Source organism: Oryctolagus cuniculus, chromosome 1 (genome assembly GCF_964237555.1).
Source record: "Oryctolagus cuniculus chromosome 1, mOryCun1.1, whole genome shotgun sequence".
NCBI classification, from domain to species: Eukaryota; Metazoa; Chordata; class Mammalia; order Lagomorpha; family Leporidae; genus Oryctolagus; species Oryctolagus cuniculus.
In genome coordinates, this window is record NC_091432.1 from 226,680,054 (window position 1) to 226,707,282 (window position 27,229).

The 27,229-nt window shown below is 40.0% G+C and overlaps 1 protein-coding gene across 1 annotated transcript; it reads left to right on the forward strand.

Annotated features, from left to right (window-relative positions):
• The first annotated feature begins 4,992 nt into the window (after window positions 1–4,992).
• LOC100344105 (olfactory receptor 1L4-like) lies at window positions 4,993–11,531 on the forward strand. The gene has a single exon (XM_070056486.1). It carries the CDS (start codon window positions 5,916–5,918, stop codon window positions 6,852–6,854), a length of 939 nt encoding a protein of 312 aa, XP_069912587.1. The 5' UTR covers window positions 4,993–5,915; the 3' UTR covers window positions 6,855–11,531.
• The last annotated feature ends 15,698 nt before the right edge of the window (window positions 11,532–27,229 follow it).

The following is a 27,229-nucleotide window of genomic DNA, read 5'->3' on the forward strand; positions in this document are numbered from 1 at the left end:
GACTCCCAGGAGAAGGCAGGCAGGAGCACAAAGTTCAGCAGCAGGAAGCCGAGAGCAGCTGGGAGCTGCACGACTGGGGTTCACTGAGGGATCAGAGTCTGAAGCTGCCCAGAAAATCTTTCAAAATAAGTAGCGAGTGAGAGACCAGGCTGAGCAACCATCGCCTCCGGAGCCGAGAGACATGGGGTAAACAAAGCTCTCATCGAACACAGGAGTCAAAAGTAGGCAGTAAGGAGCGATTTCAGAGAGCTGAAAAGGACCCAGTGTAACACGGACCCTGCAGAATCCTTGTGCAGACTGTATCTCCAGAAGGACCCTGCACCAACGCTGCTCTGTGTGTCTTGCTGCTGGCCCACAGCAAGAGAGCAGCCAGGAGGAGTGCAGCTGGGTTTGAAAAACAGCAGCCTTGGGGAGATGGAGCCTAAGACCAGGTACTGATACTGCAAGATCGGGGAGCTGCGGTTTGTTCAAGATCTGACAAAGCTCAAGTCCAAGGTCCCCCACAGCTTTCCCTTTCTGGAAGCAAAGAGAAGAGTTCACGCGGAATGGGAGTGGGAAGGAAGGAAAGTGTAAAGACCCCAAGGCGGGGCTGCAGAGGATGGAGGAAGAGCAGTGGGTCAGCAGGAGGCTCAAGGCCCGTGGTAGTCAGCATGTCTGCCCACAGAGGACACGCTGGCCTGGTCATCTAGCACACATGTACAGTTTATTTGGTAAAGAGGTTATCAAATCAAACTAAAATACAGAGATGAGTCACTGATAAAAATATTTTTATTCAGGAATCATGAATAGCATTATAATCTGGGACTCACAGAGGAAAGATTGGAGGTTTTGTTCGGACAGAGAAATCTAAGCAAGTTGCTGTCAAATAAAATTCACTGGCACTTTTGGAGCTGAAGGAGCTGGCAATCTGATTGGCACACAGCAGCAGCTACTATGCAAAGGTAGCCGTAAGGTCAGGGCTGGCAGTTCCATCAACCTTTGCTAAGTTTAAAGAAATAGTCTTCAAGCCAAGGCAGGCTGTTTGGCTCGATTGGCTGAACTCATGACTTGAGCAACTTTTCCCCTACCCCCAGGACCTCTTGGATCTGTTTCAGATGGGTAAGACAAGAGCGTTTTTATTTGCATGCGCCATTTCCAAAAGTTACGTAAAGTAGTGTATCATACATCATTGAGAGTCAGCACGCCTAGTTGTGAATCTCTGATACACCACTCGCCAGCTCCATGATTCTCCGACCCTCAGTCTCCTTATTATAAATTGGGACAATAACACTACGTAAGTCACTTAAGTGCTATTCTGAGGTTTGAGGTGAGTGCTAGGCATAGAACCCGTCTAGTATTTGTTAGCTAGATTTTTCCCCAGTTCAGTCACTTCCCAGCTGTCCTTGCTCATTCAAGGGAGCAGGTGCATGGATGACGGGTCGCTTTCCCTCAGGATCTTGCGCATCCGACATTTTTCATCAATTTCAGAAGTGCATTCTGTGCTTTAAATATGCACTCTCTGGTTTCACGTGGGCAAGTGGCTAAGAAAACTGCCCAGATTAGTGTTGAGTAATCAAATAGAGGAAAACCAACCTTAAGTGACAAATGTCCATAGTGTGAGAACATGGACGGAGAAAGTTGAAAAGTATAGAAACAGCCTGTATGTACATCCTGTCAACGAAAGGAATAAATACTTGTTAAGGTGGAGTAGTGAGATTTAAAAGGCATTCCTTAAAAGATAATGAAATCCTGTCTTTTGCAAAAAAAAAAAAAAGGGATGCAACTGGAAATCATTATTCTTAGTGAAATAAGTTGGTCCCAAAAAGATAAATATCAAAATACTATATAAGTATATTTTACAATTTGGTCTATACTTAGTAACAAATTTGCATTTTTGATGTGATGTAATAAAAGCTTTTTAAAGTAAAAAAAAGACAAATGTTTTCACTGCTCTGTGGTAACTAACAGACTACAAAAAATGTAATGTATAGGAACAAAATTGACATTTTGAGATCTGATTATTGTTTATAGTCCTTGTATCCACTGTTGAAGAACGGTGATTTTTTCTTCTTACTATTTGTTGAATTGATGTTTAGTAAAAGGTTAAGCTTACAACTATGAAATAAACTGAATGTACATCATTGTAAAAATTAAAATAATAAGAAAAGAAGGAGGAAAGAAGGTAGCTGCATGGGTGGGAGGGCAGGTAGTGTAGGAAGTAACACTATGCTTCTAAATATGTGTATATGAAACACATGAAATTTGTTCACCTTATATAAATATAAAAATTATATTAAAAATAAATTTTAAAAATTTAAAAAATAAAAGGCATTCCCAACCACTTATGACAAGTCTGTTGCTCAATTCTCATTTCAGTCTCCAAATGATAGGGGCAGGTAGGGTGGAAAGAAACTGACAGGTTCACACCATCATCTCATGGAGGTGATATGAGGAAGTCTGCAATGTTATCATATCTGGCTAAATAGGAAGGAGACCAAGCTACTGCCCCTGAGAAATGTCACATAGGTCTTGGGAATTCTAGATTCAAACCCATAGGTGATCAGACAGCCTGGCACTACCAGGGCAAACAGTGTCCCAGAGGTGAGGCTGAAAGCCAGAGGAAGAAATGGGAAAAGATCCAGAGATCTTTTCATGCCCAAGAGAGGGATGAAAAATATCTACCTCAGGCTGGGAGTAGCTATTAAAATTTTCAATATTCATAAAATTATTTAGCATTTCACAGCACTGAAGTTATTTTGGAATCTACTATAGGATCTCTGAATCTACCATAGAAATTTTCTCATGAGTACAAAATATGTATGTAATAAAAAGTCTGTGGGAGAAAAAAATGAACTATGGATAATACTATGCCCTTTATTTAGCATGTATATACATCCATGCAGAAAAGAAAATCTTTTAAGTATGCATGGAATTCTAGTTCTCCAGCAATGCAATTATAGGGAATTTAGTGTTTTATATTATAAAATACAAATGAATGTGTTCATTATTTGAAAATGCAAACAATGTAATATAATGTTAAATATTGAAGTTACTCTCTCTCTCCAATCTAACTTCAGAAGGCAACCACATAAAAGGGGATCATCAAAATATTCATGGAAAATACAAATTATGAATAAAATCTCATAACTTTAAAATCTTTTTGCACCAAAATAATCTTTTAATTCCATCTCCATGAACTTTTTGAGATACATGTGTACACATCAACATCAACACAAATACATACAACATAAAGTTGATATTTTCCTCATTAAAAGAGAATTATTCTATATTCATCACTCTGTAACTTGATTTTGTCATTTAAAATGTCCCAGTCAGTATTGTAATAATGACAACCCAGCTTAGCACGAAGAGGGAGACCTTAGCCCTCAGACCACCTACATTCAAATTCCAGGTTTACCACTTATGTGGGATCTGCTCATTAACTTTGCTAAACTCTAATTTTTTGTCTGTAAAACTGGAATGATAACAGTGCCCATCTCTTGGGATTTGGGGAAAATATAAAAGATGTGTAAAGCACTAAGCTCGATGTGCACACATATTAAGGGCTTAAAAGATGTTGGCAAGTAGTAGAATTATCTCATTTCCTTAGATACTGCATGACATTGAATAAGAAGAATGTACCACGAAATGTTGAACAATTCACCAATTTATGAATATCCAGGTTGTCTCCTCTGTGATCATTTTGTCTGGCTTAATATTACAGGCAACACTACAAGTCAAATATGCCCGTATCTTTGCATTACACAAGTAAATCTATTTCTAAAGGCTAGATTTCCATGGTGGTAGCATCAGATAAAGGGCTGCAAATATTCAATTCCACTGCATCCTACAAAAAGTTCATGCTGATTTTCCCTCTTAACTGCCAATACATGATCATCTATTTTCTTTTGGATACTGTAACAAAAATGCATTGCCAATCTGATGAATGAAAACGTATTTCAGACCCCATGTATTTTTTTGATTATAAGTAGGATTGACCATCTTGATATACACCTTCTTTGGCAACTGTGTTAGAGATTGTTTTTCTTGGGAAAATAATATATATTCTAGCTACTCTTATGACCTCTTTTTGTATATTATTCAAATTTTTGAGCACAATATTTTTCACTATGATGTCTACATTTCATATCTCAGTTGGCGTGACTGTCACTATAATATAAAAATTTATTTCTGGCTAAGACTAATTTTATACTCCACATTTTTACTTTTGAATGGTTTATTCATGTGGGATTTCTTTCTATGTGTGAATAAGATAGAAATCTTGTTTTTTAATCTTCCGCCTGCAGCACCAGCATCCCATATGGGCGTCGGATTCTAGTCCGGGTTGCTCCTCTTTCAGTCTAGCTCTCTGCTGTGGCCTGGGAGGGCAGTGGAGGATGGCCCAAGTGCTTGGGTCCCTGCACCCACATGAGAGACCAGGAAGAGGCACCTGGCTCCTAGTTTTGGATCAGTGCAGCGCCAGCTGTAGTGGCCATTTGGGGAGTGAACCAATGGAAGAAAGACGTTTCTCTCTCTCTCTCACACTGTCTATAACTCTACTGGCTACTTTGGTGAAATTATCCTAAGTTTCACATTTTTCAGATAAATGGCATAGATTTTCTAAGAAAACAATCATACAACCTATAAATAGTGATCATTTCATCTTCTCTTTTTTAAAATATTTATTTATTTTTTGAAAGTCAGAGTTACACACAGAGAGGAAGAGAGAAGGAGACACAGATCTTCCATCTGCTGGTTCACTCCCCAAATGGCCCCAGTGGCCAGGGTCTGGCCAGGTAGAAGCCAGGAGTCAGGAGATTCTTCCAAATCTCCCATGTGGGTGCAGGGGCCCAAGCACTTGAGCCATCTTCTGCGTCTTTTCCAGGTACATTTGCAGGGACCTGGATCAGAAGTGGAAGCAGCCAGATATCAAACTAGCACCATATGAGATACCATTGTCACAGGTGGTGGCTTTACTGGCTCTGCCACAATGGCGACCCCAATGTACTTTATTTCTTTAGTTTTTCCTTTTCAGTGGCTTAGTCTACCATCTAAGCAAAACAGTTTAATAGTCATAAAAGAAGCTACTCAACTATGCCTTTCAATGATATTGGTGGAAATGGGACTCTGACATCCTAAGTTTTATATTCCTGTACCATTTGAATTTGTGAAATAAGAATTTCTATGTTCTGTACTCAGGAAGAAAATTAATATATTTAAACAACTACTCACACTAACATGGGCTATTGGTAGGACTTCATTTTGAGTGGCATCTCTGAGACAAAAATATTTTAGACAAATGTATTAGACAATATATATTGGACAAATAATATCAGCCAAACAAAAATCTTCAAGCATTGTGAAGATATTTCTCTTAAGGCTTCAGGAAGTCTATGGGAATGCAGTGGGTACCATGGAGCACTAATCAGCTTAGACTCTCATTACTACTCCACTATCACTACCACCTCCCAAACTGTAAGACAGTGAATCACAGACCTCATTCATGGGAAACCATTACATTAAAGCATCTTAATCCAAAGGTAGGTATCAGCATTGTCTTCCTCGGAGACATAAATAAAAAGCTAGCAAGCTTGTCAAGAATTAATTCAGGGGGAATATTTGAAATGGCAAAGGAGAATAATTCAGACCAACCGGGTGACATAGAAGTTCGTAAGGACATATGGAAACCCTTTAGTTCCTAATTTAGAGGTCATCCTGGGCATTTTTAAACTATCTTATTGCATTTCATGCATTAATTATTTCTCTGCATTTGCTTAAAGGAAATAGTCTTTAAATTCTAACAAATAACCAAAGGTTGCTTGTTTTTGTTTTGTTTTGTTTTGTAGGCTTGATGTCAGGAAGGAGATGACTTGATCTAACTGCCCTGCACGTCACACCCACAGCCTCTCCAGACCCTGCCCAGGAAACCCAGAGACATGGAGACAAAGAACCACAGCACCAGCACTTCCGGCTTCATCCTCCTGGGCCTCTCTTCCAACCCGCACCTGCAGAGACCCCTCTTTGCCGTCTTCCTCGCCATGTACCTGGTCACCGTGGTGGGGAACGTGCTCATCATCCTGGCCATCCACTCCGACTCCAGGCTCCACACCCCCATGTACTTTTTCCTCAGCAACTTGTCCTTCATGGACATCTGCTTCACAACAGTCATTGTGCCCAAGATGCTCGTGAACTTACTGTCTGAGACAAAGGCCATCTCCTACGTAGGCTGCCTGGTCCAGATGTACTTCTTCATGGCCTTTGGAAACACGGACAGCTACCTGCTGGCCTCCATGGCCGTCGACCGCCTGGTGGCCATCTGCTACCCCTTGCACTACGACGTGGCTATGAACCCACGACGGCGCCTCTTCCTGCTGCTGGGGTCTTGCACCATCTCCCACCTGCACGCGCTCTTCCGCGTGCTGCTCATGTCCCGCCTGTCTTTCTGTGCCTCCCATGTCATCAAGCACTTTTTCTGTGACACCCAGCCTGTGCTGAAGCTGTCCTGCTCCGACACATCCTCCAGCCAGATCGTGGTCATGACCGAGACCCTGGCTGTCATTGTGACCCCCTTCCTGTGCATCCTCTTCTCCTACCTGCAAATCATCATCGCTGTGCTCAGAATCCCCTCTGCAGCGGGGAAGTGGAAGGCCTTCTCCACCTGTGGCTCCCACCTCACCGTAGTGGCCCTGTTCTATGGCAGCGTCATCTACGTCTACTTCAGGCCCCTGTCCATGTACTCAGTGGTGAAGGACCGGGTGGCCACGGTTATGTACACAGTAGTGACGCCCATGCTCAACCCTTTCATCTACAGCCTGAGGAACAAAGACATGAAGAGAGGCTTGAGGAAATTAAGGGAGAGACTTCATTTACAGTAGGAACAGAATGATGAAATACCATCAATTGAGAGAGTATTTAAGATATTACCAGGTTCTCTCTCCTCCCTACCCATTTCTATCTGGTATGCAAAGCAGTTACGAGAGGTGGTGTTAGCACCAGCAAAAGCATTGTCCTGGAATTGTCTTCAGTAGCAGACTAAGTATTGCTGGGAATCCAAAATTACAAGAAAATCACTTTGCCATCACCAGTACACAGCCATTCACACAGTGGTATAAAGCTATCTCTAAATAACTCTTCTGGAAACATTACGTTTGGGGCTGGCACTATGGCGCAGTAGGTTAAGCATCCATCTGTGCCACCGACATCCCACATAAGGAGCCAGTTCATGTCCTGGCTGCTACACTTCCAAACCAGCTCCCTGCTGATGGCTTGAGAAAGCAGAAGACAGAAGGCCCAAGTGCTTGTGTCCCTGCACCCACATGGGAGATGCAGAAGAAGCTCCTGGTTCCTGGTTCAGATCAACTCCGCTCTGATGTAAAGGCCGTTCGAGGAGTGAACCAGCAGATGGAAGCCCTTTCTCTGTCCCTCTGTCTAACTCAACCTCTCAAATAAATCTTTTTGAAAAAAACTTACAGTAACCAATAATTAAGATACTGTCAGTCCTGTTAGTTTTCAAGACAAGAGAGTACACAGTTGTGAATTGGAAGAAACAATAAAATATCTTGTGGTTATTATTAAAATGAAACCAAGGAGAATAAGGCTGGAACAATAAAAGAAGCTACAAAGCAGTTTATTTCCTTGCCTATCATTAAAGTGTCACAACAATGTGAATTCTAAGTGCCCAGCTTAGTTCCTTTCCATCTTAATTTTTTCTTACTCCACATGTCCTGCATCCTCAATAAGCTGCCTTTATGTCCTGGAAAAATCAATATGTACCCAACAGGGAAATCTTAGCTTTGCTAAGAAAACAATTTCAAAATCATAGGACCTTATAAACAAATGTTTATTTTTTATTCACATTGCATATCCACTCATTTTAAATACTCCATGGCTTAAGATTATGGGGAAGCATTGAAAACATTAATTGTCACCATGTCTGAAGCTAACAAAGAGTCTTGAAGATTTGCACCACAACTCCACCAATAAAATACATGGGGCCAGAAGTGACAAATACTTCTAACCATAGCTCACGTGTACAGCTAATCTTGTCACCCACCCAACCCAGGGATCCAGATAGCACAATCTAATCACATTCCCCTGAGATACAGAGCCAAGGTATTAGGATGGAAACACATGGAGACTGAACAACATGCTCCTGAATGAGCAGTGGGCCATAGGGGAAGTAAAAAAATTTCTAGAAATGAATGAAAATGACACTACAAAATATGAAAACTTACGGAATATAGCAAAGGCAGTATTAAGAGGAAAGTTTATAGCAACTGGTGCACACATCAAGAAACTGGGAAGAAAAAAAGGATTAGGGGGGCGGCACCATGGCTCACTTGGTTAATCCTCCACCTGCGGTGCTGGCATCCCATATGGTTACCAGTTCTAGTCCAGGCTGCTTCTCTTGCAGTCCAGCTCTCTGCTGTGGCCTGGGAGGGCAGTGGAGGATGGCCCAAGTGCTTGTGTCCCTGCACCGGCATGGGAGACCAGGAGGACGCACCTGGCTCCTGGCTTCAGATCGGCACAGCTCCAGCCATAGTGGCCATTTGGGGAGTGAACCAACGGAAGGAAGACCTTTCTCTCTGTCTCTGTCTCTCTCTCTCTAACTCTACCTGCCAAATAAATTTAAAAAATAAATTGGGAAGGCACCAAATAAGTGAGTTATCAATGCATTTCAAGGACCTAGAAAAACAAAAACAAACCAAACACCAAACCCCAAATAAGGAGAAAAGAATTAAAATTAGAGAAGAAATAAACAAAATGAAACCCCCCAAAAAATAAAAAAAGATCAGTGAAACGAAGAGCTGGTTTCTTGAAAAAAGTAAACAAAATTAATACACCATTGGCCCAACTGAAAAAAAAAACAGGGGAGAAGGCCCAAATCAATAAAATCAGAGATGAAAAAGGAAATATAACACTGGATACCACAGAAATAAAACGGATTATCAGGAATTACTATAAGAGGTAAATGCCAACAAACTGGAAAAATCTAGAAGAAATGGATAGATTGCTAGACACACACAATCTACCAAAATTGAGTCACGAAGACATAGAAAACCTAAATAACCAAGACAGATTTGAATCAGTAATAAAAACCCTCCCAAAAAAGATCAGGATTGGATGATTTCATTGCTGAATTCTACCAAACATTTAGAGAACTAACTCCAATTCTTTTCAAGCTATTCAAAACAATTCTGGGGAAGGGAAGGCTCCCAAATTTCTTCTACAATGCCAGCATCACTTTAATTCCTAAGCCAGAAAAAGATACAACAGAGAAAAAGAACTACAGACCAATATTCCTGATGAGCATAGATGCAAAAATCTTCAAAAAATGCTAGCTAATCGAATCCAACAACACATCAGAAAGATCAGTCAGCTGGGTCTGGCATTGTAGCACAGTAGGCTAAGCCTGTGTCTGCAGTGCCAGCATTCCATATGGGTGCCAGTTCGACTCCCAGCTGCTCCACTCCCAATCCAGCTCTCTGCTATGGCTTGGGAAAACAGTGGAAGATGGTCCAAGTGCTTGGGCCCTTGCACCCACATGGGAAACCTAGAAGAAGCTCCTGGCTCCTGTCTTCAGATCAGCCAGTTCTGGGTATTGCGGCCATTTGGGGATTGGACCAGTGGAAGGAAGACCTTTCTCTCTGTCTCTCCCTCTCTCTGTCTGTAATTCTACCTCTCAAATAAATAAATAAAATCTTAAAATCATTCAGGTCCGGCGCCATGGCTCACTTGGTTGATCCTCAGCCTGCAGCACCAGCATCCCATATGGACGCCAGTTCTAGTCCCAGTTGCTCCTCTTCCAGTCCAGCTCTCTGCTGTGGCCTGGGAGGGCAGTAGAGGATGGCCCAAGTGCTTGGGCACCTGCACTCTCATGGGAGACCAAGAGGAGGCACCTGGCTTCTGGATTCAGATTGGCGTCGCTCTGGCCATAGCGGCTATTTGGGTGGTAAACCAATGGAAGGAAGACCATTCTCTCTCTGTCTCTCTCTCTCACCAACTCTATCTGTCAAATAAAAAAAAAATATTCACCTGCTCCAAATGGGATTTATCCCTGATAGGCAGGGAGGGTTCAACATTTGCAAATCAATCAATGTGATACATCACATTAACAAACTAAAGAACAAAAACCATATGATTATCTCAACAGATGCAGAGAAAGCATTTGATAAAATACAACATCCCTTCATGATGAGAACCTTAAGAACATTGGGTATAGAAGTAACATTCTTCAACACAATCAAAGCAATCTATGACAAACCCATAGCCAACAACTTATTGAATGGGGAAAAGCTGGAGGCACTCCCTCTAAGATATGGAACCAGACAAGAATGCGCACTCTCATCACTGCTATTCAATATAGTCCTGGAAGTTTTAGCCAGAGCCATTAGGCAAAAAAAAAAAAAAGAAAAGGAAAAAAAGAAATCAAAGGAATACAAATTGGGAAGGAGGAAGTCATACTATCCCTATTTGCAGATTATATGATTCTGTATATAGTGAACCAAAAGATTTCAGTAAGAGACTATTGGAACTCATGAAAGAGTTTGATAAAGAGGCAGGATAAAAAATTAGCATAAAATATAGCCTTTGAATACAAGACAATGCCATAGCTGAGAAAGAACTTCTAAGATCAATCCCATTCACAATAGCTACAGAAAAAATTAAACACTTTAGAATACATTTAACCAATGATATCAAAGATATCTATGATGAAAATTACAAAAAAATTAAATAAAGAAATAGAAGAAGACACGAAAAATGGAAAAAATCTTCCACATTCATTGATTGGAATAATTAATATCATCAAAATATCCATACTACCAAAAGCAATTTATAGATTCAATGCAATCCTAATCAAAATATCAATGACATTCTTCTCTGATCTTGAAAAATGATGTTGAAATTCTTATGGAAACACAAGAATAGTTAAAGCAATCTTATACAACAAAAAAAATCTAGAGGCATCACAATACCAGATTTCAAGACATACTACAGGGCAAAACAGCTTTGTTCTGGCACAAAAACAGATGTGCAGATCAACGGAACAGAATAGAATTTCCAAAAATCAATTCAAGCATCTACAACCAACTTATCTTTGACAAAGGAGCTAAAATAAATCCTTGGAGAAAGTATGGTCTCTTTAATAAACAGTGTGGGAAAACTGGATCTCTGTGTACAAAAGTATGAAACAAGACCTATACCATATACCTTATACAAAAATCAAGTCAAAATGGATGAAGTATCTAAATCTGCAACCTAATACCATCAAGTTACTAGAGAACACTTGGGAAACTCTGCAAGACTTTTGCATGGGCAAAGACTTTTTGGAAAAGACCTCAGAAGCATAGGCAGGCAATCAAAGCCAAAATTCACAAAGGGGATTATATCAAGCTAAAAGGCTTCTGCATTGCAAAAGAAACACTCAGGAAAGTGAAGAGGCAACTAATAGAATGGAAGAAATATTTGCAAACTCTGAAACTGATAAAAGACTAATATCAAGAATCTATAAAGAGCTCAAGAAACTCAACAACAACAAAAGAAAACAATCCAGTTAAGAAATGGGCAAAGGACTTGAACAGACGTTTTTCAAAAGAGTAAATTCAAATGGCCAACACTTGAAAAAATGCTCAGGATCATTAGCCATCAGGGAAATGCAAATCAAAATCACAATGAAGTTTGATCTCACTCCCCAGTTAGAATGGTTCTCATAAGAAATCAAACAATAAATGTTGGAGGTGGCTCCAAGATGGCAGAATAGGGAGGGAGCTCACTGATAGTCTAGGAAAAGATGGCTTAATAAAAGTGGAGATACTGAAGTCTCAGGGAAGAGTTAGGGAAAAAACTGCAGAGGGAACTCTTCCAGAATTAGAGGGACACGGTGGATCTACATGGAGGACATGGGCACCCACGGCTCGGGAGCCCAGCTGCCGAAAACCTTCTCCTCTGCACGAGCGCTGGAAACAGAGGTGAGGTGAAACTGCAGTAGCCCGAGACATTGGAAGTAAAGTGGCAGGAAGAGCCTGGAGGGAACAAGGCTTGAAGCCCCATGGAGGAAAGTATACCAGCCTAACTAGAGGAGAGAAAAAAACAAAAGGGACGGTACGGACATGATTCTCTCTCTCCACACACCTTACAAAGGCGTGCAAGACAATGGAGCAAGTGCCATTTTGGACATACATAACAGCTGCACCAGGTCAGGGCTGTGCCAACCCTCAACCAAACAGAAAAACCTGACTCTAATTGGGAGTAATAACAGGAGACTAAGACCTAGTGAATGTGTGGAGCTTATGAACTGGGACTGTGATAAAAAAATAATTAAGGGTGTGTGGGAGAATTCATGGTGTGGCGGAGATGTGAGTAGTCTCGGTGGGAGACACCACAAACTCAGTAACCTTGGCAGCCTGGTGAGAGACACTGCTGGGGAATCTGAGCTTACACTGAGGACTGCACAGATCCTTTGTGAGGTCCTTGGGACGGAGCAGATGAATATTAACCCACCTGGGCTAGTGCTCAGGCACTGCCTGCCAGCAAGAAGAAGAGCTCAGCTGAGTGGAATTACTTCCCTTCTGAATAAAAAAAAAGGGAGAGAAGATTTACCACTCCAAACCTGGGTGTGTCACCTTTGGCACACCCTTAACCCTGAAGAACTGAACAGAGCTCTCTGGTTACACCCATCACAAGCCTCTAGAGACTCACCAAGAGCAGATAGTCCACTTAATCTAGAGTCATAGTATAACAAGAAAAGCCACCACAGCAGAAAAAAAGAAGAAACCAAAGAATATCTCCACAATGCCAAGCAACAAACGTGAAAACCAAGGAAACAAGAACAAGGAAGACATCATGACGCTCCCAAATGAACATGACACTCCAATACAAGATTATGAAGATGATGTGATGGAAGAAATGCAAGATACGGATTTCAAAAAATTTATGATAAGAACATTTGAAAGTAATCAAAAACAAATGCATGAACTACAGAAATCCATACAGGACAGGACAGAAAATCTCTCTCATGAAAATGAAATCTTAAGGAGGAATCAAAATGAAATGAGAAATTTAATAGAACATGAAATTGAGATATTAAAGAGAAACCAAAATGAAATGAATTCAATAGAACAAATGAAAAACACATTTGAGGGCTTAAAAACAGAATCAGTGAGGCAGAAGAGAGAATATCGGACTTAGAAGACAGAGCACAGGAAAGTATACAGTCAAACCAAAGAAAAGAAGAGGAAATTAGAAATCTAAAAAATATTGTGGGGAATCTACAGGATAATATTAAAAAACCCAACATTCAGGTTCTAGGAGTTCCTGAAGGCATGGAGAGGGAGAAAGTTTAGAAGGCCTTTTTGGTGAGATATTAGCAGAAAACTTCCCAGGTTTGGAGAAGAACAGAGACATCCAAGTATAGGAAGCTCATAGAACCCCCAATAAACATGACCAAAAGAGATCCTCACCACGACACATTGTAATCAAACTCACCACAGTGAAACTTAAAGAAAAGATTCTAAAATGTGCAAGAGAGAAACATCAGATTACTCTCAGAGGATCTCCAATTAGACTCACAGCAGACTTCTCATCAGAAACCCTACAGGCTAGAAGGGAATGGCGAGACATAGCCCAAGTACTAAGAGAAAAAAACTGCCAGCCCAGAATATTCTATCCTGCAAAGCTCTCATTTGTGAATGAAGGTGAAATAAAGACCTTTCATAGCAAACAGAAATTGAAAGAATTTGTCACCACTCATCCAGCCCTGCAAAAGATGCTTAAAGATGTGTTACACACAGAAACACAGAAACACGGTCATCAATATGAAAGAAGATAAAGGAAGGAAACCTCACAGTAAAAGATCATAGGAATTTCAAAGCATATATTAGAAATATCTTTGGAAAAATGGCAGGGCAAAGTCACTGCTTATCAACAGTCACCTTGAATGTAAATGGCCTCAACTCTCCAGTTAAAAGACACAGACTGGCCGAATAGATTAAGGAACAAAACCCATCTATTTGCTGCTTACAAGAAACACATCTTTCCAACAAAGATGCATGCAGACTGAAAGTTAAACGTTGGAAAAAGATATTACATGTCAACAGAAACCAAAAAAGAGCTGGCGTAGCCATCTTAATATCAGACAAAATAAACTTTAACACAAAAACTCTTAAGAGATACAAAGAGGGTTACTATATAATGATTAATGGTTTAATTAAAAGATATGTTAAGGAACTTAAAGGGAAATGTAGACTCCAATAATAGTATTGGGGGACTTCAATATTCCACTTTCAGAAATAGATCAACGAGACAGAGATCAACAAGGAAACAGCATATTTAGTGGACATTATAGTCCAAATGGATCTAACAGATATCTACAGGACTTTTCATCCTACACATGAAGAACACACATTCTTCTCAGCAGTACATGGAACCTTCTCTAGGATTGACCACATACTAGGCCATAAAGCAAGTCTCAGCAAATTCAAAAGAATTAGAATCATATGATGCAGCTTCTAAGACCATAAAAGAATGAAGTTGGAAATTAGCAACTCAGGAATCCCTGGAGCATATGTAAACACATGGAGACTGAACAACATGCTCCTGCATGAACAATAGGTCATAGAAGAAACCAAAAGAGAAATCAAAAACTTTCTGGATGTAAATGAGGATAACAGCACAACATATCAAAACTTATGGGATACAGCAAATGCAGTATTAAGAGGAAAGTTTATATCAATAGGTGCCTACATCAAGAAATTGGAAAGGCACCAAATAAATGAGCTTCCAATGCATCTCAAGGATCTAGAAAAACTGCAGTAAACCAGACCCAAATCTAGTAGGAGAAGAGAAATAATTAAAATCAGAAAAGAAATCAACAGAACTGAATCCAAAAATCATTACAAAAGATCAGCAAAACAAAGAGTTGGTTTTTGGAAAAAAATAAACAAAATTGACACGCCATTTTCTTTCTAATAAAAGAAAAGACCCAAATCAATAAAATCAGAGATGAAAAAGAAAACGTAACAACACACATCACAGAAATAAAAAAGAATCATCAGAAATTACTACAAGGACTTGTGTGCCAGCAAACAGGGAAATCTATCAGAAATGGATAGACTCCTGGACACAGCTAAGACATGGAATCAACCTAAATGCCCATCAACAGTAGACTGGATAAAGAAATTATGGGATATGTACTCTAGAATATGATACAGCAATTAAAAAAAAAACAATGAAATCCAGTCATTTGCAACAAAATGGAGGAATCTGGAACATATCATGCTGAGTGAAATAAGCCAGTCCCAGAGGGACAAATATCATATGTTCTCCCTGATCAGTGACAACTAACAGAGCACCAAAGGAAACCTGCTGAAGTGAAATGGACAGTATGGGAAAGAATGAGTTGATCGGCCCTTATCCTGACTGTTGATGTACAACTTAATACTCTATCCCTTTTAGTATATTTTTTTGTTCTACTTAATACTATTGGTTGAACTCTGTAATTAACACACAATTATTCTTAGGTGTTTAAATTTAACTGAAAAGTGATCCCTGTTAAATATAAGAGTGGGAATAAGAGAGGGAAGAGATGTACAATTTGGGACATGCTCAAGCTGACTTGCCCCTAATGGTGGAGTTAGAAAAGTGCCAGGGGATTCCAATTCAATCCCATCAAGGTGGCATGTACCAATGCCATCTCACTAGTCCAAGTGATCAATTTCAGTTCACAACTGATCACACTGATAGGTCTAAGAGTCAAAGGGATCACACAAACAAGACTAGTGTCTGCTAATACTAACTGATAGAATACAAAGGGGAGAGAATGATCCATCATGGGAAGCCGGATACACAGCAGACTCATAGAATGACAGATGTCCTAAACAGCACTCTGGCCTCATAATCAGCCCTTAAGGCATTCAGATCTGGCTGAAGAGCCCATGAGAGTATTTTAGGCATGGAAAGCCAAGACACTCTGGAAAAAAAAAAAGAGAGAGAGAGAGAGAGACCTAAATGAAAGATCTCTGAGAGTGAGATCCCAGTATAAAGAACGAGCCATCAAAGAAGGAGGTACCTTTCTCTGAAGGGAGGAGTGAACTTCCACTTTGACTATGACCTTGTCTGAATAAGATCGAAGTCGGCGAACTCAAGAGGCTTCCATAGCCTTGGCAACTCATGACAAGAGCCTAGGGAGATTACTGACACCATAAACAATAGTGTCAATTTGTTAAATCAACAACAGGAGTCACTGTGCACTTACTCCTCATGTAGGATCTCTGTCCGGAATGTGTGTCCAATGTGAATTAATGCTATACTGTACTCAAACAGTATTTTACACTTTATGTTCTGTTTGGGTGCAAACTGTTGAAATGTTTACTTAATATATACTAAATTGATCTTCTGTATATAAAGATAATTGAAAATGAATCTTAATGTGAATGGAATGGGAGAGGGAGTGGGAGTTGGGAGGGTTGCGGGTAGAAGGGAAGTTATGGGGAGGAAAAAGCCATTGTAATCGATAAGCTATGCTTTGGAAATTTATATTTACTAAATAAAAGTTTGAAAAAAAAGAACTAAGCAAGTCCCAAAGGGACAAATATCTTATGTTCTCCCTGATCAGTGGCAACTAACTGAGCACCTAAAAGGAAATCTGTAGATATAAAATGGACACTATGAGGAACAATGACTGGATCCCCCCTTGTCCTGACTGTTGAAGAACAACTTACTATCTTATTCCTTTTAGTATTTTTTGTTCTACTTAATTACATTGGTTGAACTCTTTAATTAACACACAACTATTCTTAGGTGTTTAAATGTAACTGAAAAGCCTGCACCGAGACTCACTAGGCTAATCCTCCCCTGAGGCGCTGGCACCCCAGGATCTAGTCCTGGACGAGACGCCGGATTCTGTCCCCGCTGCTCCTCTTCCAGTCCAGCTCTCTGCTGTAGCCCGGAAAGGCAGTGGAGGATGGCCCAAGTGCCTGTGCCCTGCACCCAGATTGGAGACCAGGAGGAAGTACCTGGCTCCTGGCTTTGGATTGGCGCAGTGCGCCAGCCACAGCAGCCATTTGGGGGTGAACCAACAGAAGGAAGACCTTTCTGTCTCTCTCTCTAACTCTGCCTGTCAAAAAAAAAAAAAAAACAAATTTAACTGAAAAGTGATCCCTGTTAAATATAAGAGTGGGAATAAGAGAGGGAAGAGATGTACAGTTCGGCACATGCTCACTCAGACTTATCCCTAATGGTAGAGCTAGAAATGTGCCAGGGGATTCCATTTCAGTCCCATCAAGGTGGCATGTACCAATGCCATCTTACTTGTTAAAGTGACCAGTTTAAGTTCATAATTGATCATAATGATAGGATTAAGTGTCAAAGGGATTACATAAATAAGACCAGTGTCTGAAAATAACAATTGATAGAATTAAAAAGGAGAGGATGATGCTACATGGTTAGCAGGATACACAGCAGACTCATAGAATAGCAAATGCCCTCAACGGCACTCTGGCCTCAGAATTGGTCCTTAAGGCATTCAGATCCATCTAAAAGCCCATGAGAGTTTCTCAGGCATGGAAAGCCAAGACACTGTGGCAAAAAAAAAAAAATGACCTAAATGAAAATCTCTGTGAGTGAGATCCCACTGGGAAGAATGGGCCATCAAAGAAGGCAGTACCTTTCTCTGAAGGGAGGAGAGAACTTCCACTTTGAATATGGCCTTGTCTAAACAAGATCGGAATTGGTGACCTCAAGAAGCTTCCAAAGCGTTGGTAGGTCATGACAAGAGCCTTGGGTGATTACTGACATCGTAAATGAAAGCATCAATATTAAATCAACAACAGGAGTCACTGTGCACTTACTCCCTATCTAGGACCTCTGTCCTTAATGTATTGTACTATGCGAATTAATGGTAAAACTAGTACTCAAACAGTACTTTATATTTTGTGTATTTGTGTATCTGAGTGGGTACAGTCTGTTGAAATATTTACTTAGTACATACTAAGTAAATCTTAGTATACTAAGTATATCTTCTGTATATAAAGATAATTGAAAGTGAATCATGATGAAGAATGGGAAGGGAGAGGGAGTGGGAGATGGGATGGTTGCAGGTGGGAGAGAGGTTATGGGGGGGGGAACCACTATAATCCAAAAGCTGTACTTTTGAAATTTATATTTATTAAATAAAAGTTAAAAAAAAAAGGTATCATATGATCTCACTCACATGTGGAGCCAAAAAAAAAGTATGACCTCATAGAAGTTAAGCCTGTTTCAGTCCAGGCTGTTGCAGACAATCAGCAAATGGAAGATATCTGCATGTATATGTGTTTGTGTATGTGCATGTAAGTTGTGTAATATATATCTCTTCTCTCTAGACTACAACAAAAACTTCCCTCCAGACTACAAGAATAAGGACTCAGTGACTGATTTTCTTATTTCTTGCATCTAACAGAATTAAGCTAGTCAATGAATTGTGTATTTTAATCAAAGGAGCAACATAATTAAAGGCATTAGTTCTTTCCGGGTATTTCCATTCTTTCTCATTCTCAGAATATGGTTGATTCCACGTCTGCATTAGATCATCTGATCTAATGTGAGAAGTGAATCTTTACATTCCTCTGTTGGCTCTTTCTGGGTATAGTATGTTCCTTTAAATTTTAAGATTTTTAATAAATGTAATTATTGTTTAGTTGCACACCGCCACCATTTTTTCAGTTTGGAATTGCTTTTTAAGCTTGTCACACAGATTTTCAAAAGAAATCCTGTGCTTGGTACATTATTTATTAATTTAACAAATGCTTTTGAATGCCTGCTGTGACACTGTGCTAGATGTCAGAGGATGCATCATGACCTCAGCAGAAGACATCACCCTAACTTCATGGAAATATTTGACCAAACAGCTTGGACAGCATTACCAAAACAGGGTGTGAGGCCAGCTAAGTCTATAGAACAACTAAGGATGAGCTGGTACCTTGGAGGAGAAAATGAGAGATTCATCAACATTCCGGGTATAGACTTTGCCCGACAAAGTAGAGTAAGTATGGAGTTTAGGAGCAGCACAACTCTAGATCTGAACACACCTGCTGAACTTTGTAGCTACGTGACTTTGAGCAAGTCATTCACTGAGACTGAGCCTTAATTCCCTCATAAAAACAGGGATGCTGCCTCAGAGTTGCACATAAAGTACTGCACAAGTAGTCAGTGAGCTCATCCTTGAGCTTCTTTAATTCTCCAGGCAGCCCAGTGCATAACGGTACCATCAAATGCTTATTATAGACAAGAAATTCAGAGAGCTTAAGAGTTTGTCCAAGGCTGACACTGTGGCACAGCAGGTTAAGTCCCTGCTTTGCACCACTGGCATTCCATATCAGAGCAGTGGTTCAAGTCCCAGCTGCTCTACTTCTGATGCAACTTCCTGTTAATGTGACTGGGAAAGCAGAAGATGGCCCAAGTACGTGGGCTGCTGTCACCTATGTGTAGATCAAATGGAGTTCCTGTCTCCTGGATTCGGCCTGGCCCAACCGGGCTGTTGTAGCTGTTTAAGGAGTGAACCAGGCTGGACTATCTCTTTGCTGCTCTGCCCACCACCACCACATCACCATGTCTTTCAAAGAAATAAACAAATCCTTTAATAAAAAAGAGTTTTCCCCATACAATAGCTACTCATGGCTAGAGCCTGGGAATCTTCACTCACAGGACCCTTACTATGGCATCATGTATCCTCCCCCCAGCATCCTAGGACAGGCCCAGGCCCAAGCCTTCTCTACTTGCCTACCTCAATTTCTTTCAAAAATCACAATAATAGCAAGACACCAATTATCTATGATTTGAAGAAACTCACCACTGTGACTGTGCAATCCTGAAGTTCCACGGTCTCTACTGCTCTCCCAAGCCTCCTTCCCTAATGAGCTCCCTGGGGAGGGGTGTGTGTGGATAGAGTGCCTGTCTCCTTGGGGTGAAGACACATGATGGGAAATCACCTCCTTGCAGGTCCCCACCCCCTACTCACCATTTGATGAAACCTGAAGGAGCCAGGGAAGATAACTGGGGATGGAAAAAAGCCACATGCTCCTCATACCTGAGGCTATGTGGAAAGATTGCTACCCTAAAGGAAGAAAGGAGAGTGGCTGAGGTTCCAGAAACATCCACAGAACTCTTTGGGTGTAAAGAATCCTGCTACCTCCCACAGGAAGCCCAGGTCTTGCCTTGCCTGATAGGAGAAGTCTACCTGTGCCCCAAGTCCCAGTTCCTCCCCTAACCACCATGGCCAATGAGGTAGAGGGGAAGATGCCTGGAACCTTGACTGGCTACCCTGGAGGTCAGCATTCTGAGTAAGTAACTGTTATCTTTCATCCCATCACTATATGCAGGTCCTCCAATTATAGAATGCTAGAAACTGAGAAATTATTTTGTATGACATCAGTAGGTCATCTTCCTAAATGTTAAGCACACTGCCTCTGCTTCTGATGCCACAGTCACCACACTCCTCAGCTTCTCCTCCGCTGACATGACAACAGAATGATTGGTTACTGGTAGGTGAGACCCCATGGGAAGAGGTTCTGCATTTTAAGAGAAATAGTTGTAGCTGTCCTCATGCTGACAGATAGAATCTAGCTCTGTTGGCCCAGCATGACTCCCAGTTGTCCCCAAAGCCAGGTCTCCTGAGCACAGCTTCAAATTCTATGCCTCACTTCAACCTATGAACTTCAGAGTCACATGGACCAAGAGCTGATACATAAGAAAGAGTTTTCAGGGAATGAACTCTTGCTAAGGCCTGGGTCGTCATACCACTTCCAGCTGATGACCTGGTTTGATATATGTCTGGGCCTCAACAGTTCCCCTATTTGAATGAAAATGTTATTTTCAACTACTGTTTCATACTACTTCTTATGTACTTATTCAACATAAAATGCATAAGTAGCAGGACTTCTCTGACCACAGGAGACCTGTAGCTCTTTCTATTCAGCCTTCCAACCTTTCTTGGGTGATCCCTAAGTCTCCCAGGGAACACAAGTTAGAAACCTATGAAATAAGCAAGTTCTAAGATCACTCCACCCCCAACAACCCAGGATTTACAAAGATAAATCTGTCCCTCACGACTTTATATTCTATAAGGAAATACTTGAGCACCACTCAGGGAATGTTAGCCATGCCAGGCAGTTGTACTTAAGAGTATTGCATCAGTCTCCATTCCACAGACAGTGCACAATGAGCCCATGTCCCCACCCTGCCGACATCTGTCCTCACTCCCCTTTCTGTTGACTGAGCCAACACTTGAAAAATGAAATATGGTTCTTCATTTACCTGATGATTAAGGAATTTGAACACCTCTTCATACACTGACAAGGTTATTTTGTTTTCTTGCACATTCTTCTATCAGGTTTCTGATATTTTCATTTCTGGCATGAAAGTGATGATTGCATATTGTAGCTAATAGCACCTCTGCTGAACATTGCAAATATCATCTCCCAGTCTTTCATGTGTCTGTTTATTTCACTTAACTTATGGTGTAATCAATTTAAATTTTCTCTTTTAGCTTTTTTTGAATGTTGAGAGTTTTAAGTTCTTTCCCTCCTAACTCAATGAAATTCTTTGATTTTTTTTCCTATTTACCTTAGAGTTTCACGTGTCACATATAAGGCCATAATCCCTCAGGACTGTACCTTTGTAGGTGTGTCATACGGCAATTCTCTTTGGTTATCTTCAATAGGACAGGACAGTTTTTCCAAGACTCCCTAACATCCCTTTCTTTCCCCATTGGTGTTTTTTTCTTTTTCTTTTAAATTTTATTTAACAAATATAAATTACAAAGTACGACTTTTGAATTATAGCGGCTTTCCCCCCATAACCTCCCTCCCACCCGCAGCCATCCCATCTCCCACTCCCTCTCCCATCCCATTCTTCATCACAATTCATTTTCAATTATCTCTACATACAAAAGATCAGCTTAGTATATACTAAGTAGAGATTTCAACAGACTGCATCCACAAAGACACACAAAGTATAGAGTACTGTTTGGGTAGTAGTTTTACCGTTAATTCACATAGTACAACACATTATGGACAGAGGTCTTACATGGGGAGCAGGTGCACAGTGACTCCCGTTGTTGATTTAACAATTGACATTTTCATTTATGATGTCAGTAACCACCCAGGGCTCTTGTCATGAGCTGCCAAGGCTATGGAAGCCTCTTGAGGTCACCAACTCCGATCTTGTTTAGACAAGGCCATATTCAAAGTGGAAGTTCTCTCCTCCCTTCAGAGAAAGGTACTGCCTTCTTTGATGGCCCATTCTTCCCAGTGGGATCTCACAGAGATTTTCATTTAGGTTTTGTTTTTTTTTTTTTTTTTTTTTTTTTTTTTTTTTTTTTTTTTTTTTTTTGCCACAGTGTCTTGGCTTTCCATGCCTGAGAAACTCTCATGGGCTTTTAGATGGATCTGAATGCCTTAAGGGCCAATTCTGAGGCCAGAGTGCCGTTGAGGGCATTTGCTATTCTATGAGTCTGCTGTGTATCCTGCTAACCATGTAGCATCATCCTCTCCTTTTTAATTCTATCAATTGTTATTCGCAGACACTGATCTTATTTATGTAATCCCTTTGACACTTAATCCTATCATGATCAATTATGAACTTAAACTGGTCACTTGAACAAGTAAGATGGCATTGGTACATGCTACCTTGATGGGACTGAATTGGAATCCTCTGGCACATTTCTAGCTCTACCATTAGGGGTAAGTCCGAGTGAGCATGTGCCGAACTATACATCTCTTCCCCCTTATTCCCACTCAATTTAACAGGGATCACTTTTCAGTTAAATTTAAGCACCTAATAATAAGAATAACTGTGTGTTAATTAATGAGTTCAACCAATGGTATTAAGTAGAAACATTTTATTTAAGGTATACAAACTTCATGCATGTCATATATACAAATTTAGGAACATAGTGATTCTTTCCACTCTGCCCTCCCTCCCACCTGCACTCTCCCCATTCTTCCTACTCCCTCTCCTATTCCCATTCTTATTCTTCACTAAAATCTACTTTTAATTAACTTTATAGTGTCACCATTTTCCTGTATTTTTTATTATTACTTTATTTGAAAGTTAGAGAGAGAAGGAGAGGCAGGGTGGGGATCTTCCATCCGCTGGTTCACTCCCCAGTTGGCCGCAGTGGCTGGAGCTGTGCCCTCCGAAGCCAGGAGCCAGGAATTCCTTCTGGGTCTCCCATGGCCCAAGCACATGGGCCATGTTCCACTGCTTTCCCAGGCCATAGAAGAGAACCGGATGGGAAGTGGAGCAGCCAGGACTCAAACTGGCACTGCAGGCAGCGGCTTTACTAGCTACACCACAGCACTGGCCCCCTGTATTAAGTTTTTTGTTTTTTTGTTTTTTTTGTTTTTGACAGGCAGAGTGGACAGTGAGAGAGAGAGAGACAGAGAGAAAGGTCTTCCTTTGCCGTTGGTTCACCCTCCAATGGCCGCCGCGGCGCACCGCGCTGATCCGATGGCAGGAGCCAGGTGCTTATCCTGGTCTCCCATGGGGTGCAGGGCCCAAGGACTTGGGCCATCCTCCACTGCACTCCCTGGCCACAGCAGAGAGCTGGCCTGGAAGAGGAGCAACCGGGACAGAATCCGGCGCCCCGACCGGGACTAGAACCCGGTGTGTCGGCGCCGCAAGGCGGAGGATTAGCCTAGTGAGCCGCGGCGCCGGCATAAGTTCTTGTATAAATTGTAGGTCACTCTCTGACCTGCATGTTAGCTTTCCAATTGGTCTTTTGTCTTTTCTGTTTTTTTGTATCAAAACTCTACTGTGTCAGAGTAGTATGAACTTTCATTAGTCTTAACGTCAGAAAAGACAAGTGCCTTCTTATTTCTCTTCATTTAAAGTCTAACTTGGCTATTTCCAGGTCTTTATTGTTACATGTAGATTTGGGCATAAATTTATCAAAAATTTCAAAAAACTCCAAGTTCTTTCAATTGAATTTGAACTAAATGTATAGATTAAATGGGAAATAAGTGTTTATAATACTACTTATTCCAAGATGGAATTTCTCTCCATTTATCCTGATCTAGGGGTACATCCTTTGTTAGACTTTAAAATGTTTCAATATCTTAGTGTTGTGTATTCCTAGGTAAATTAATTCCTACTGCTTTAGAGTTTTTGCTGAAACAATGAATAGTATCTTATTATATATTATTGGTTATTTTTCATTGGAGAAATGCTATTGAATTTATTTTTAAGTTGGTATGTATCCAGCAACCTTGTTGAACTCTTATTGGTTCTAATAGTTTATGAATTGATTCTGTTCTTTTCCAAGATTATCCTTTTGTCCTTAAATAATGAAATCTTATATAATTTACCCTCCATCTGCTTCTTTTTTCTTTACTTTTAATGTTAACCATTTAATGTTATAGTGACAATGGGCATTCAAAGCTGTTTCTTATCTTAAAGGGAATGCACCAAGGTTTCTCCACTTACTATAATGTATGCTGTAGGGTTTTGGTATACATAGCTTTTGCCAAATTAAGAATATTCTCTAAACAAAATGAATTATAAACAGATATTGAACTTTGGAAAAAGATTGTTCTACTTGAACTAAAATTATATTTTCCTTTATTAATGTGGAGAAGTATACTAATGAACATTTTCAATGTTAAGCCATCCTTGTTTTACTGGGACAAACATATATGTGATGTATTCTTTTAATGATGTATTAGATTTTTTTATTGCTTTATTTGGAATTTTGCATCATATTGGCTGACAAAAATGAACACATAATTTTATTTTCTTGGGTTTTTTCCTGACCTGGAGGTCAAGATAAAATTATTTTTGTTGTTTTTAGTTGTATTATGGGTCATTGAATTTTGCTGTTCATTTTTTTCCCTTTTTTGTCATTTTATATTTATTTTGAAAACCACTTACATTATGTATTCTTATTCTAGTTCTCCTCTTATTTGAATTGAAAGATAACTGTGTATTTTATAGTTGAGCTCTGTATAACTATAGAGAGATTTATTTTTTATTTGAAAGGCAGAGTTACAGAGAGAAACGTAAAGGTCTTCCACCCACTGGTGCCCTCCCCAGATGGCCACAACAACCAGAGCAGGGCCATTCTGAAGCCAGGAGTCAGGAGCTTGTTCCAGATCGCGATGGTTTCAGGAGCCCAAGCATTTGGGCCATCCTCTGCTGTTTTCCCAGGCACATCAGCAGGGAGCTGGACCAGAAGTGGAACAGCCAGGACTTAAACTGGTGCCCATTTGGGATGTAGGCACTGTAGGCAGCGATCTTACCCATGACACCATAACACCAGCCCCAAAAGATTAGATTATAAAAAGATTATTAATGCATCCATCACCTCACCAGTTTATAAAATTTTTGTGGTGAGAATGTTAAAAATCCGTTTTAACAATTTTGAAACCTATATTATTATTAACTATGATCTCCCTACAGTGCAATATTCCACTAGTTTATTTGTTCCTTTGGACTGTTCTGGCACTCTTTTAACAATGTCCTATTTAAATATTTGCTAATTTGGCCGGCACCGTGGCTCAATAGGCTAATCCTCTGCCTGCAGCACCGGCACCCCGGGGTTCTTGTCTCAGTCGGGGCGCCGGATTCTGTCCCGGTTGCCCCTCTTCCAGGCCAGCTCTCTGCTGTGACCCGGGAGTGCAGTGGAGGATGGCCCAAGTGCTTGGGTCCTGCACCCGCATGGGAGACCAGGAGAAGCACCTGGCTTCGGATCAGCGCGCTGGCCGCAGCAGCCATTGTGGAGTGAACCAACAGAAAAAGGAAGACCTTTCTCTCGGTCTCTCTCTCTGTCCACTCTGCCTGTCCAAAAAAATAAAGATTTGCTAATTTGTTTTTATTTTATTTCTAACCAATTATTTAAAGTTATAAAAATTTTCCTTGTATACACTGTTTTAGCCCAAATACAGATTTGATGATTTGATACTTCTCTTAACTTTGTTTATGGTTTTATTTTTAACTAGATTCTTTAGTAATAGATTGTTTGGTTTCTAACATTTTAATTGTAATGGACATGTTCTCATTTTCCATTCTTTATTTTTACAAAAATTCATTCTGTTAAAATATTTTATCATGCTTACTTTCCATTTTTTAATTCTTTTATTTAAGGTAAACAAGTTCATATAATTCATAAACACAGACTTAGGAACACAGTGATACTTTCCACCCCACCCTCCCACCTTTCCTCCTCCTTCCTCTCCATCTTTGGTTCAACCCTGATCTTTTGTAACAAGTGTTTTGAGGCTTATTTGCCTGATAATACCTATGTCAGGCTCCCAGATTTGAGTTACAATTTGGCTGGATAAAATAAAATTGTAATTTTAAGCTGTTTTACTTCTATACTTTATAAATATTAGTTCACTGGGTTCTTACATCCAATTTTGCTTTTAAGGTGGCCAACACTGTGAGTCTTCCTCCGTTGTGGGTGATCTGTCTTTGCTCTTTTAAAGATTTTAGAATGTTCCCTCAGTTCAGGATTTTTCAAATCTCACTGTGTTGTGTGCAGATGAGGACTTTCCTTGGCCATGTTTGGCTGCTTATGAGCAGTTTCAATTTGAGATATTTTATTTTTCTTTAATTTTGAGAAATTTATCTTGAATATTCAAATATTTTGATTCTTCATTTTACTATTATTCTCTCCTTCTAGAATTATTATTGCCCAAATGTGGTACTTCTACCTTATTTTTATGCCTTTTAGCTTTTATTTAATATTCTCCCTCTTCCTCCTTCTTGCCTCCTTCTGAGAGAGATCGTCAACCTGAACTTTTAACTCATTAACTCCTTTAGGTAGATTCATCATGCTGTTTATCATATTACATCTTTATTTCAATATCTTAATTTTATAATACTTTTATTTTTTCTTACTTTGCATTTCTAATATTTTTCCTTTATGTCTTATATGAATTTATCATGTTTATTTTCATATTAAAAATTAACTTATTTTAAATATTTTAGTTATTTCTTCCCAGCACTGCCTGTAGTACTATGCAGCACAAAATACACAGATCTGCATGAAAATGAGAAATATCTACTGCTAAAAATAATGGATGAAAATCTGTATTTTAAATAATTCTTATAATGTTGAGTTATTTTAATTTATTTTAAATTTTGGATTACATGAAATACATGTGCATTTTTATCATGTTTAAATTATTCATCTGTCCCAACTATCGTGTTTCAAATGTCATGTCACTTGGTTTGTTGTCTTTAAGATTTTGCCTACTTGGTGAGTGAGGATCTTGCT

What these genes read in the sequence shown, in the direction of transcription:
- LOC100344105 (XM_070056486.1), top strand. Translation starts at nt 5,916, where the DNA reads ATGGAGACAAAGAACCACAGCACCAGCACTTCCGGCTTCATCCTCCTG.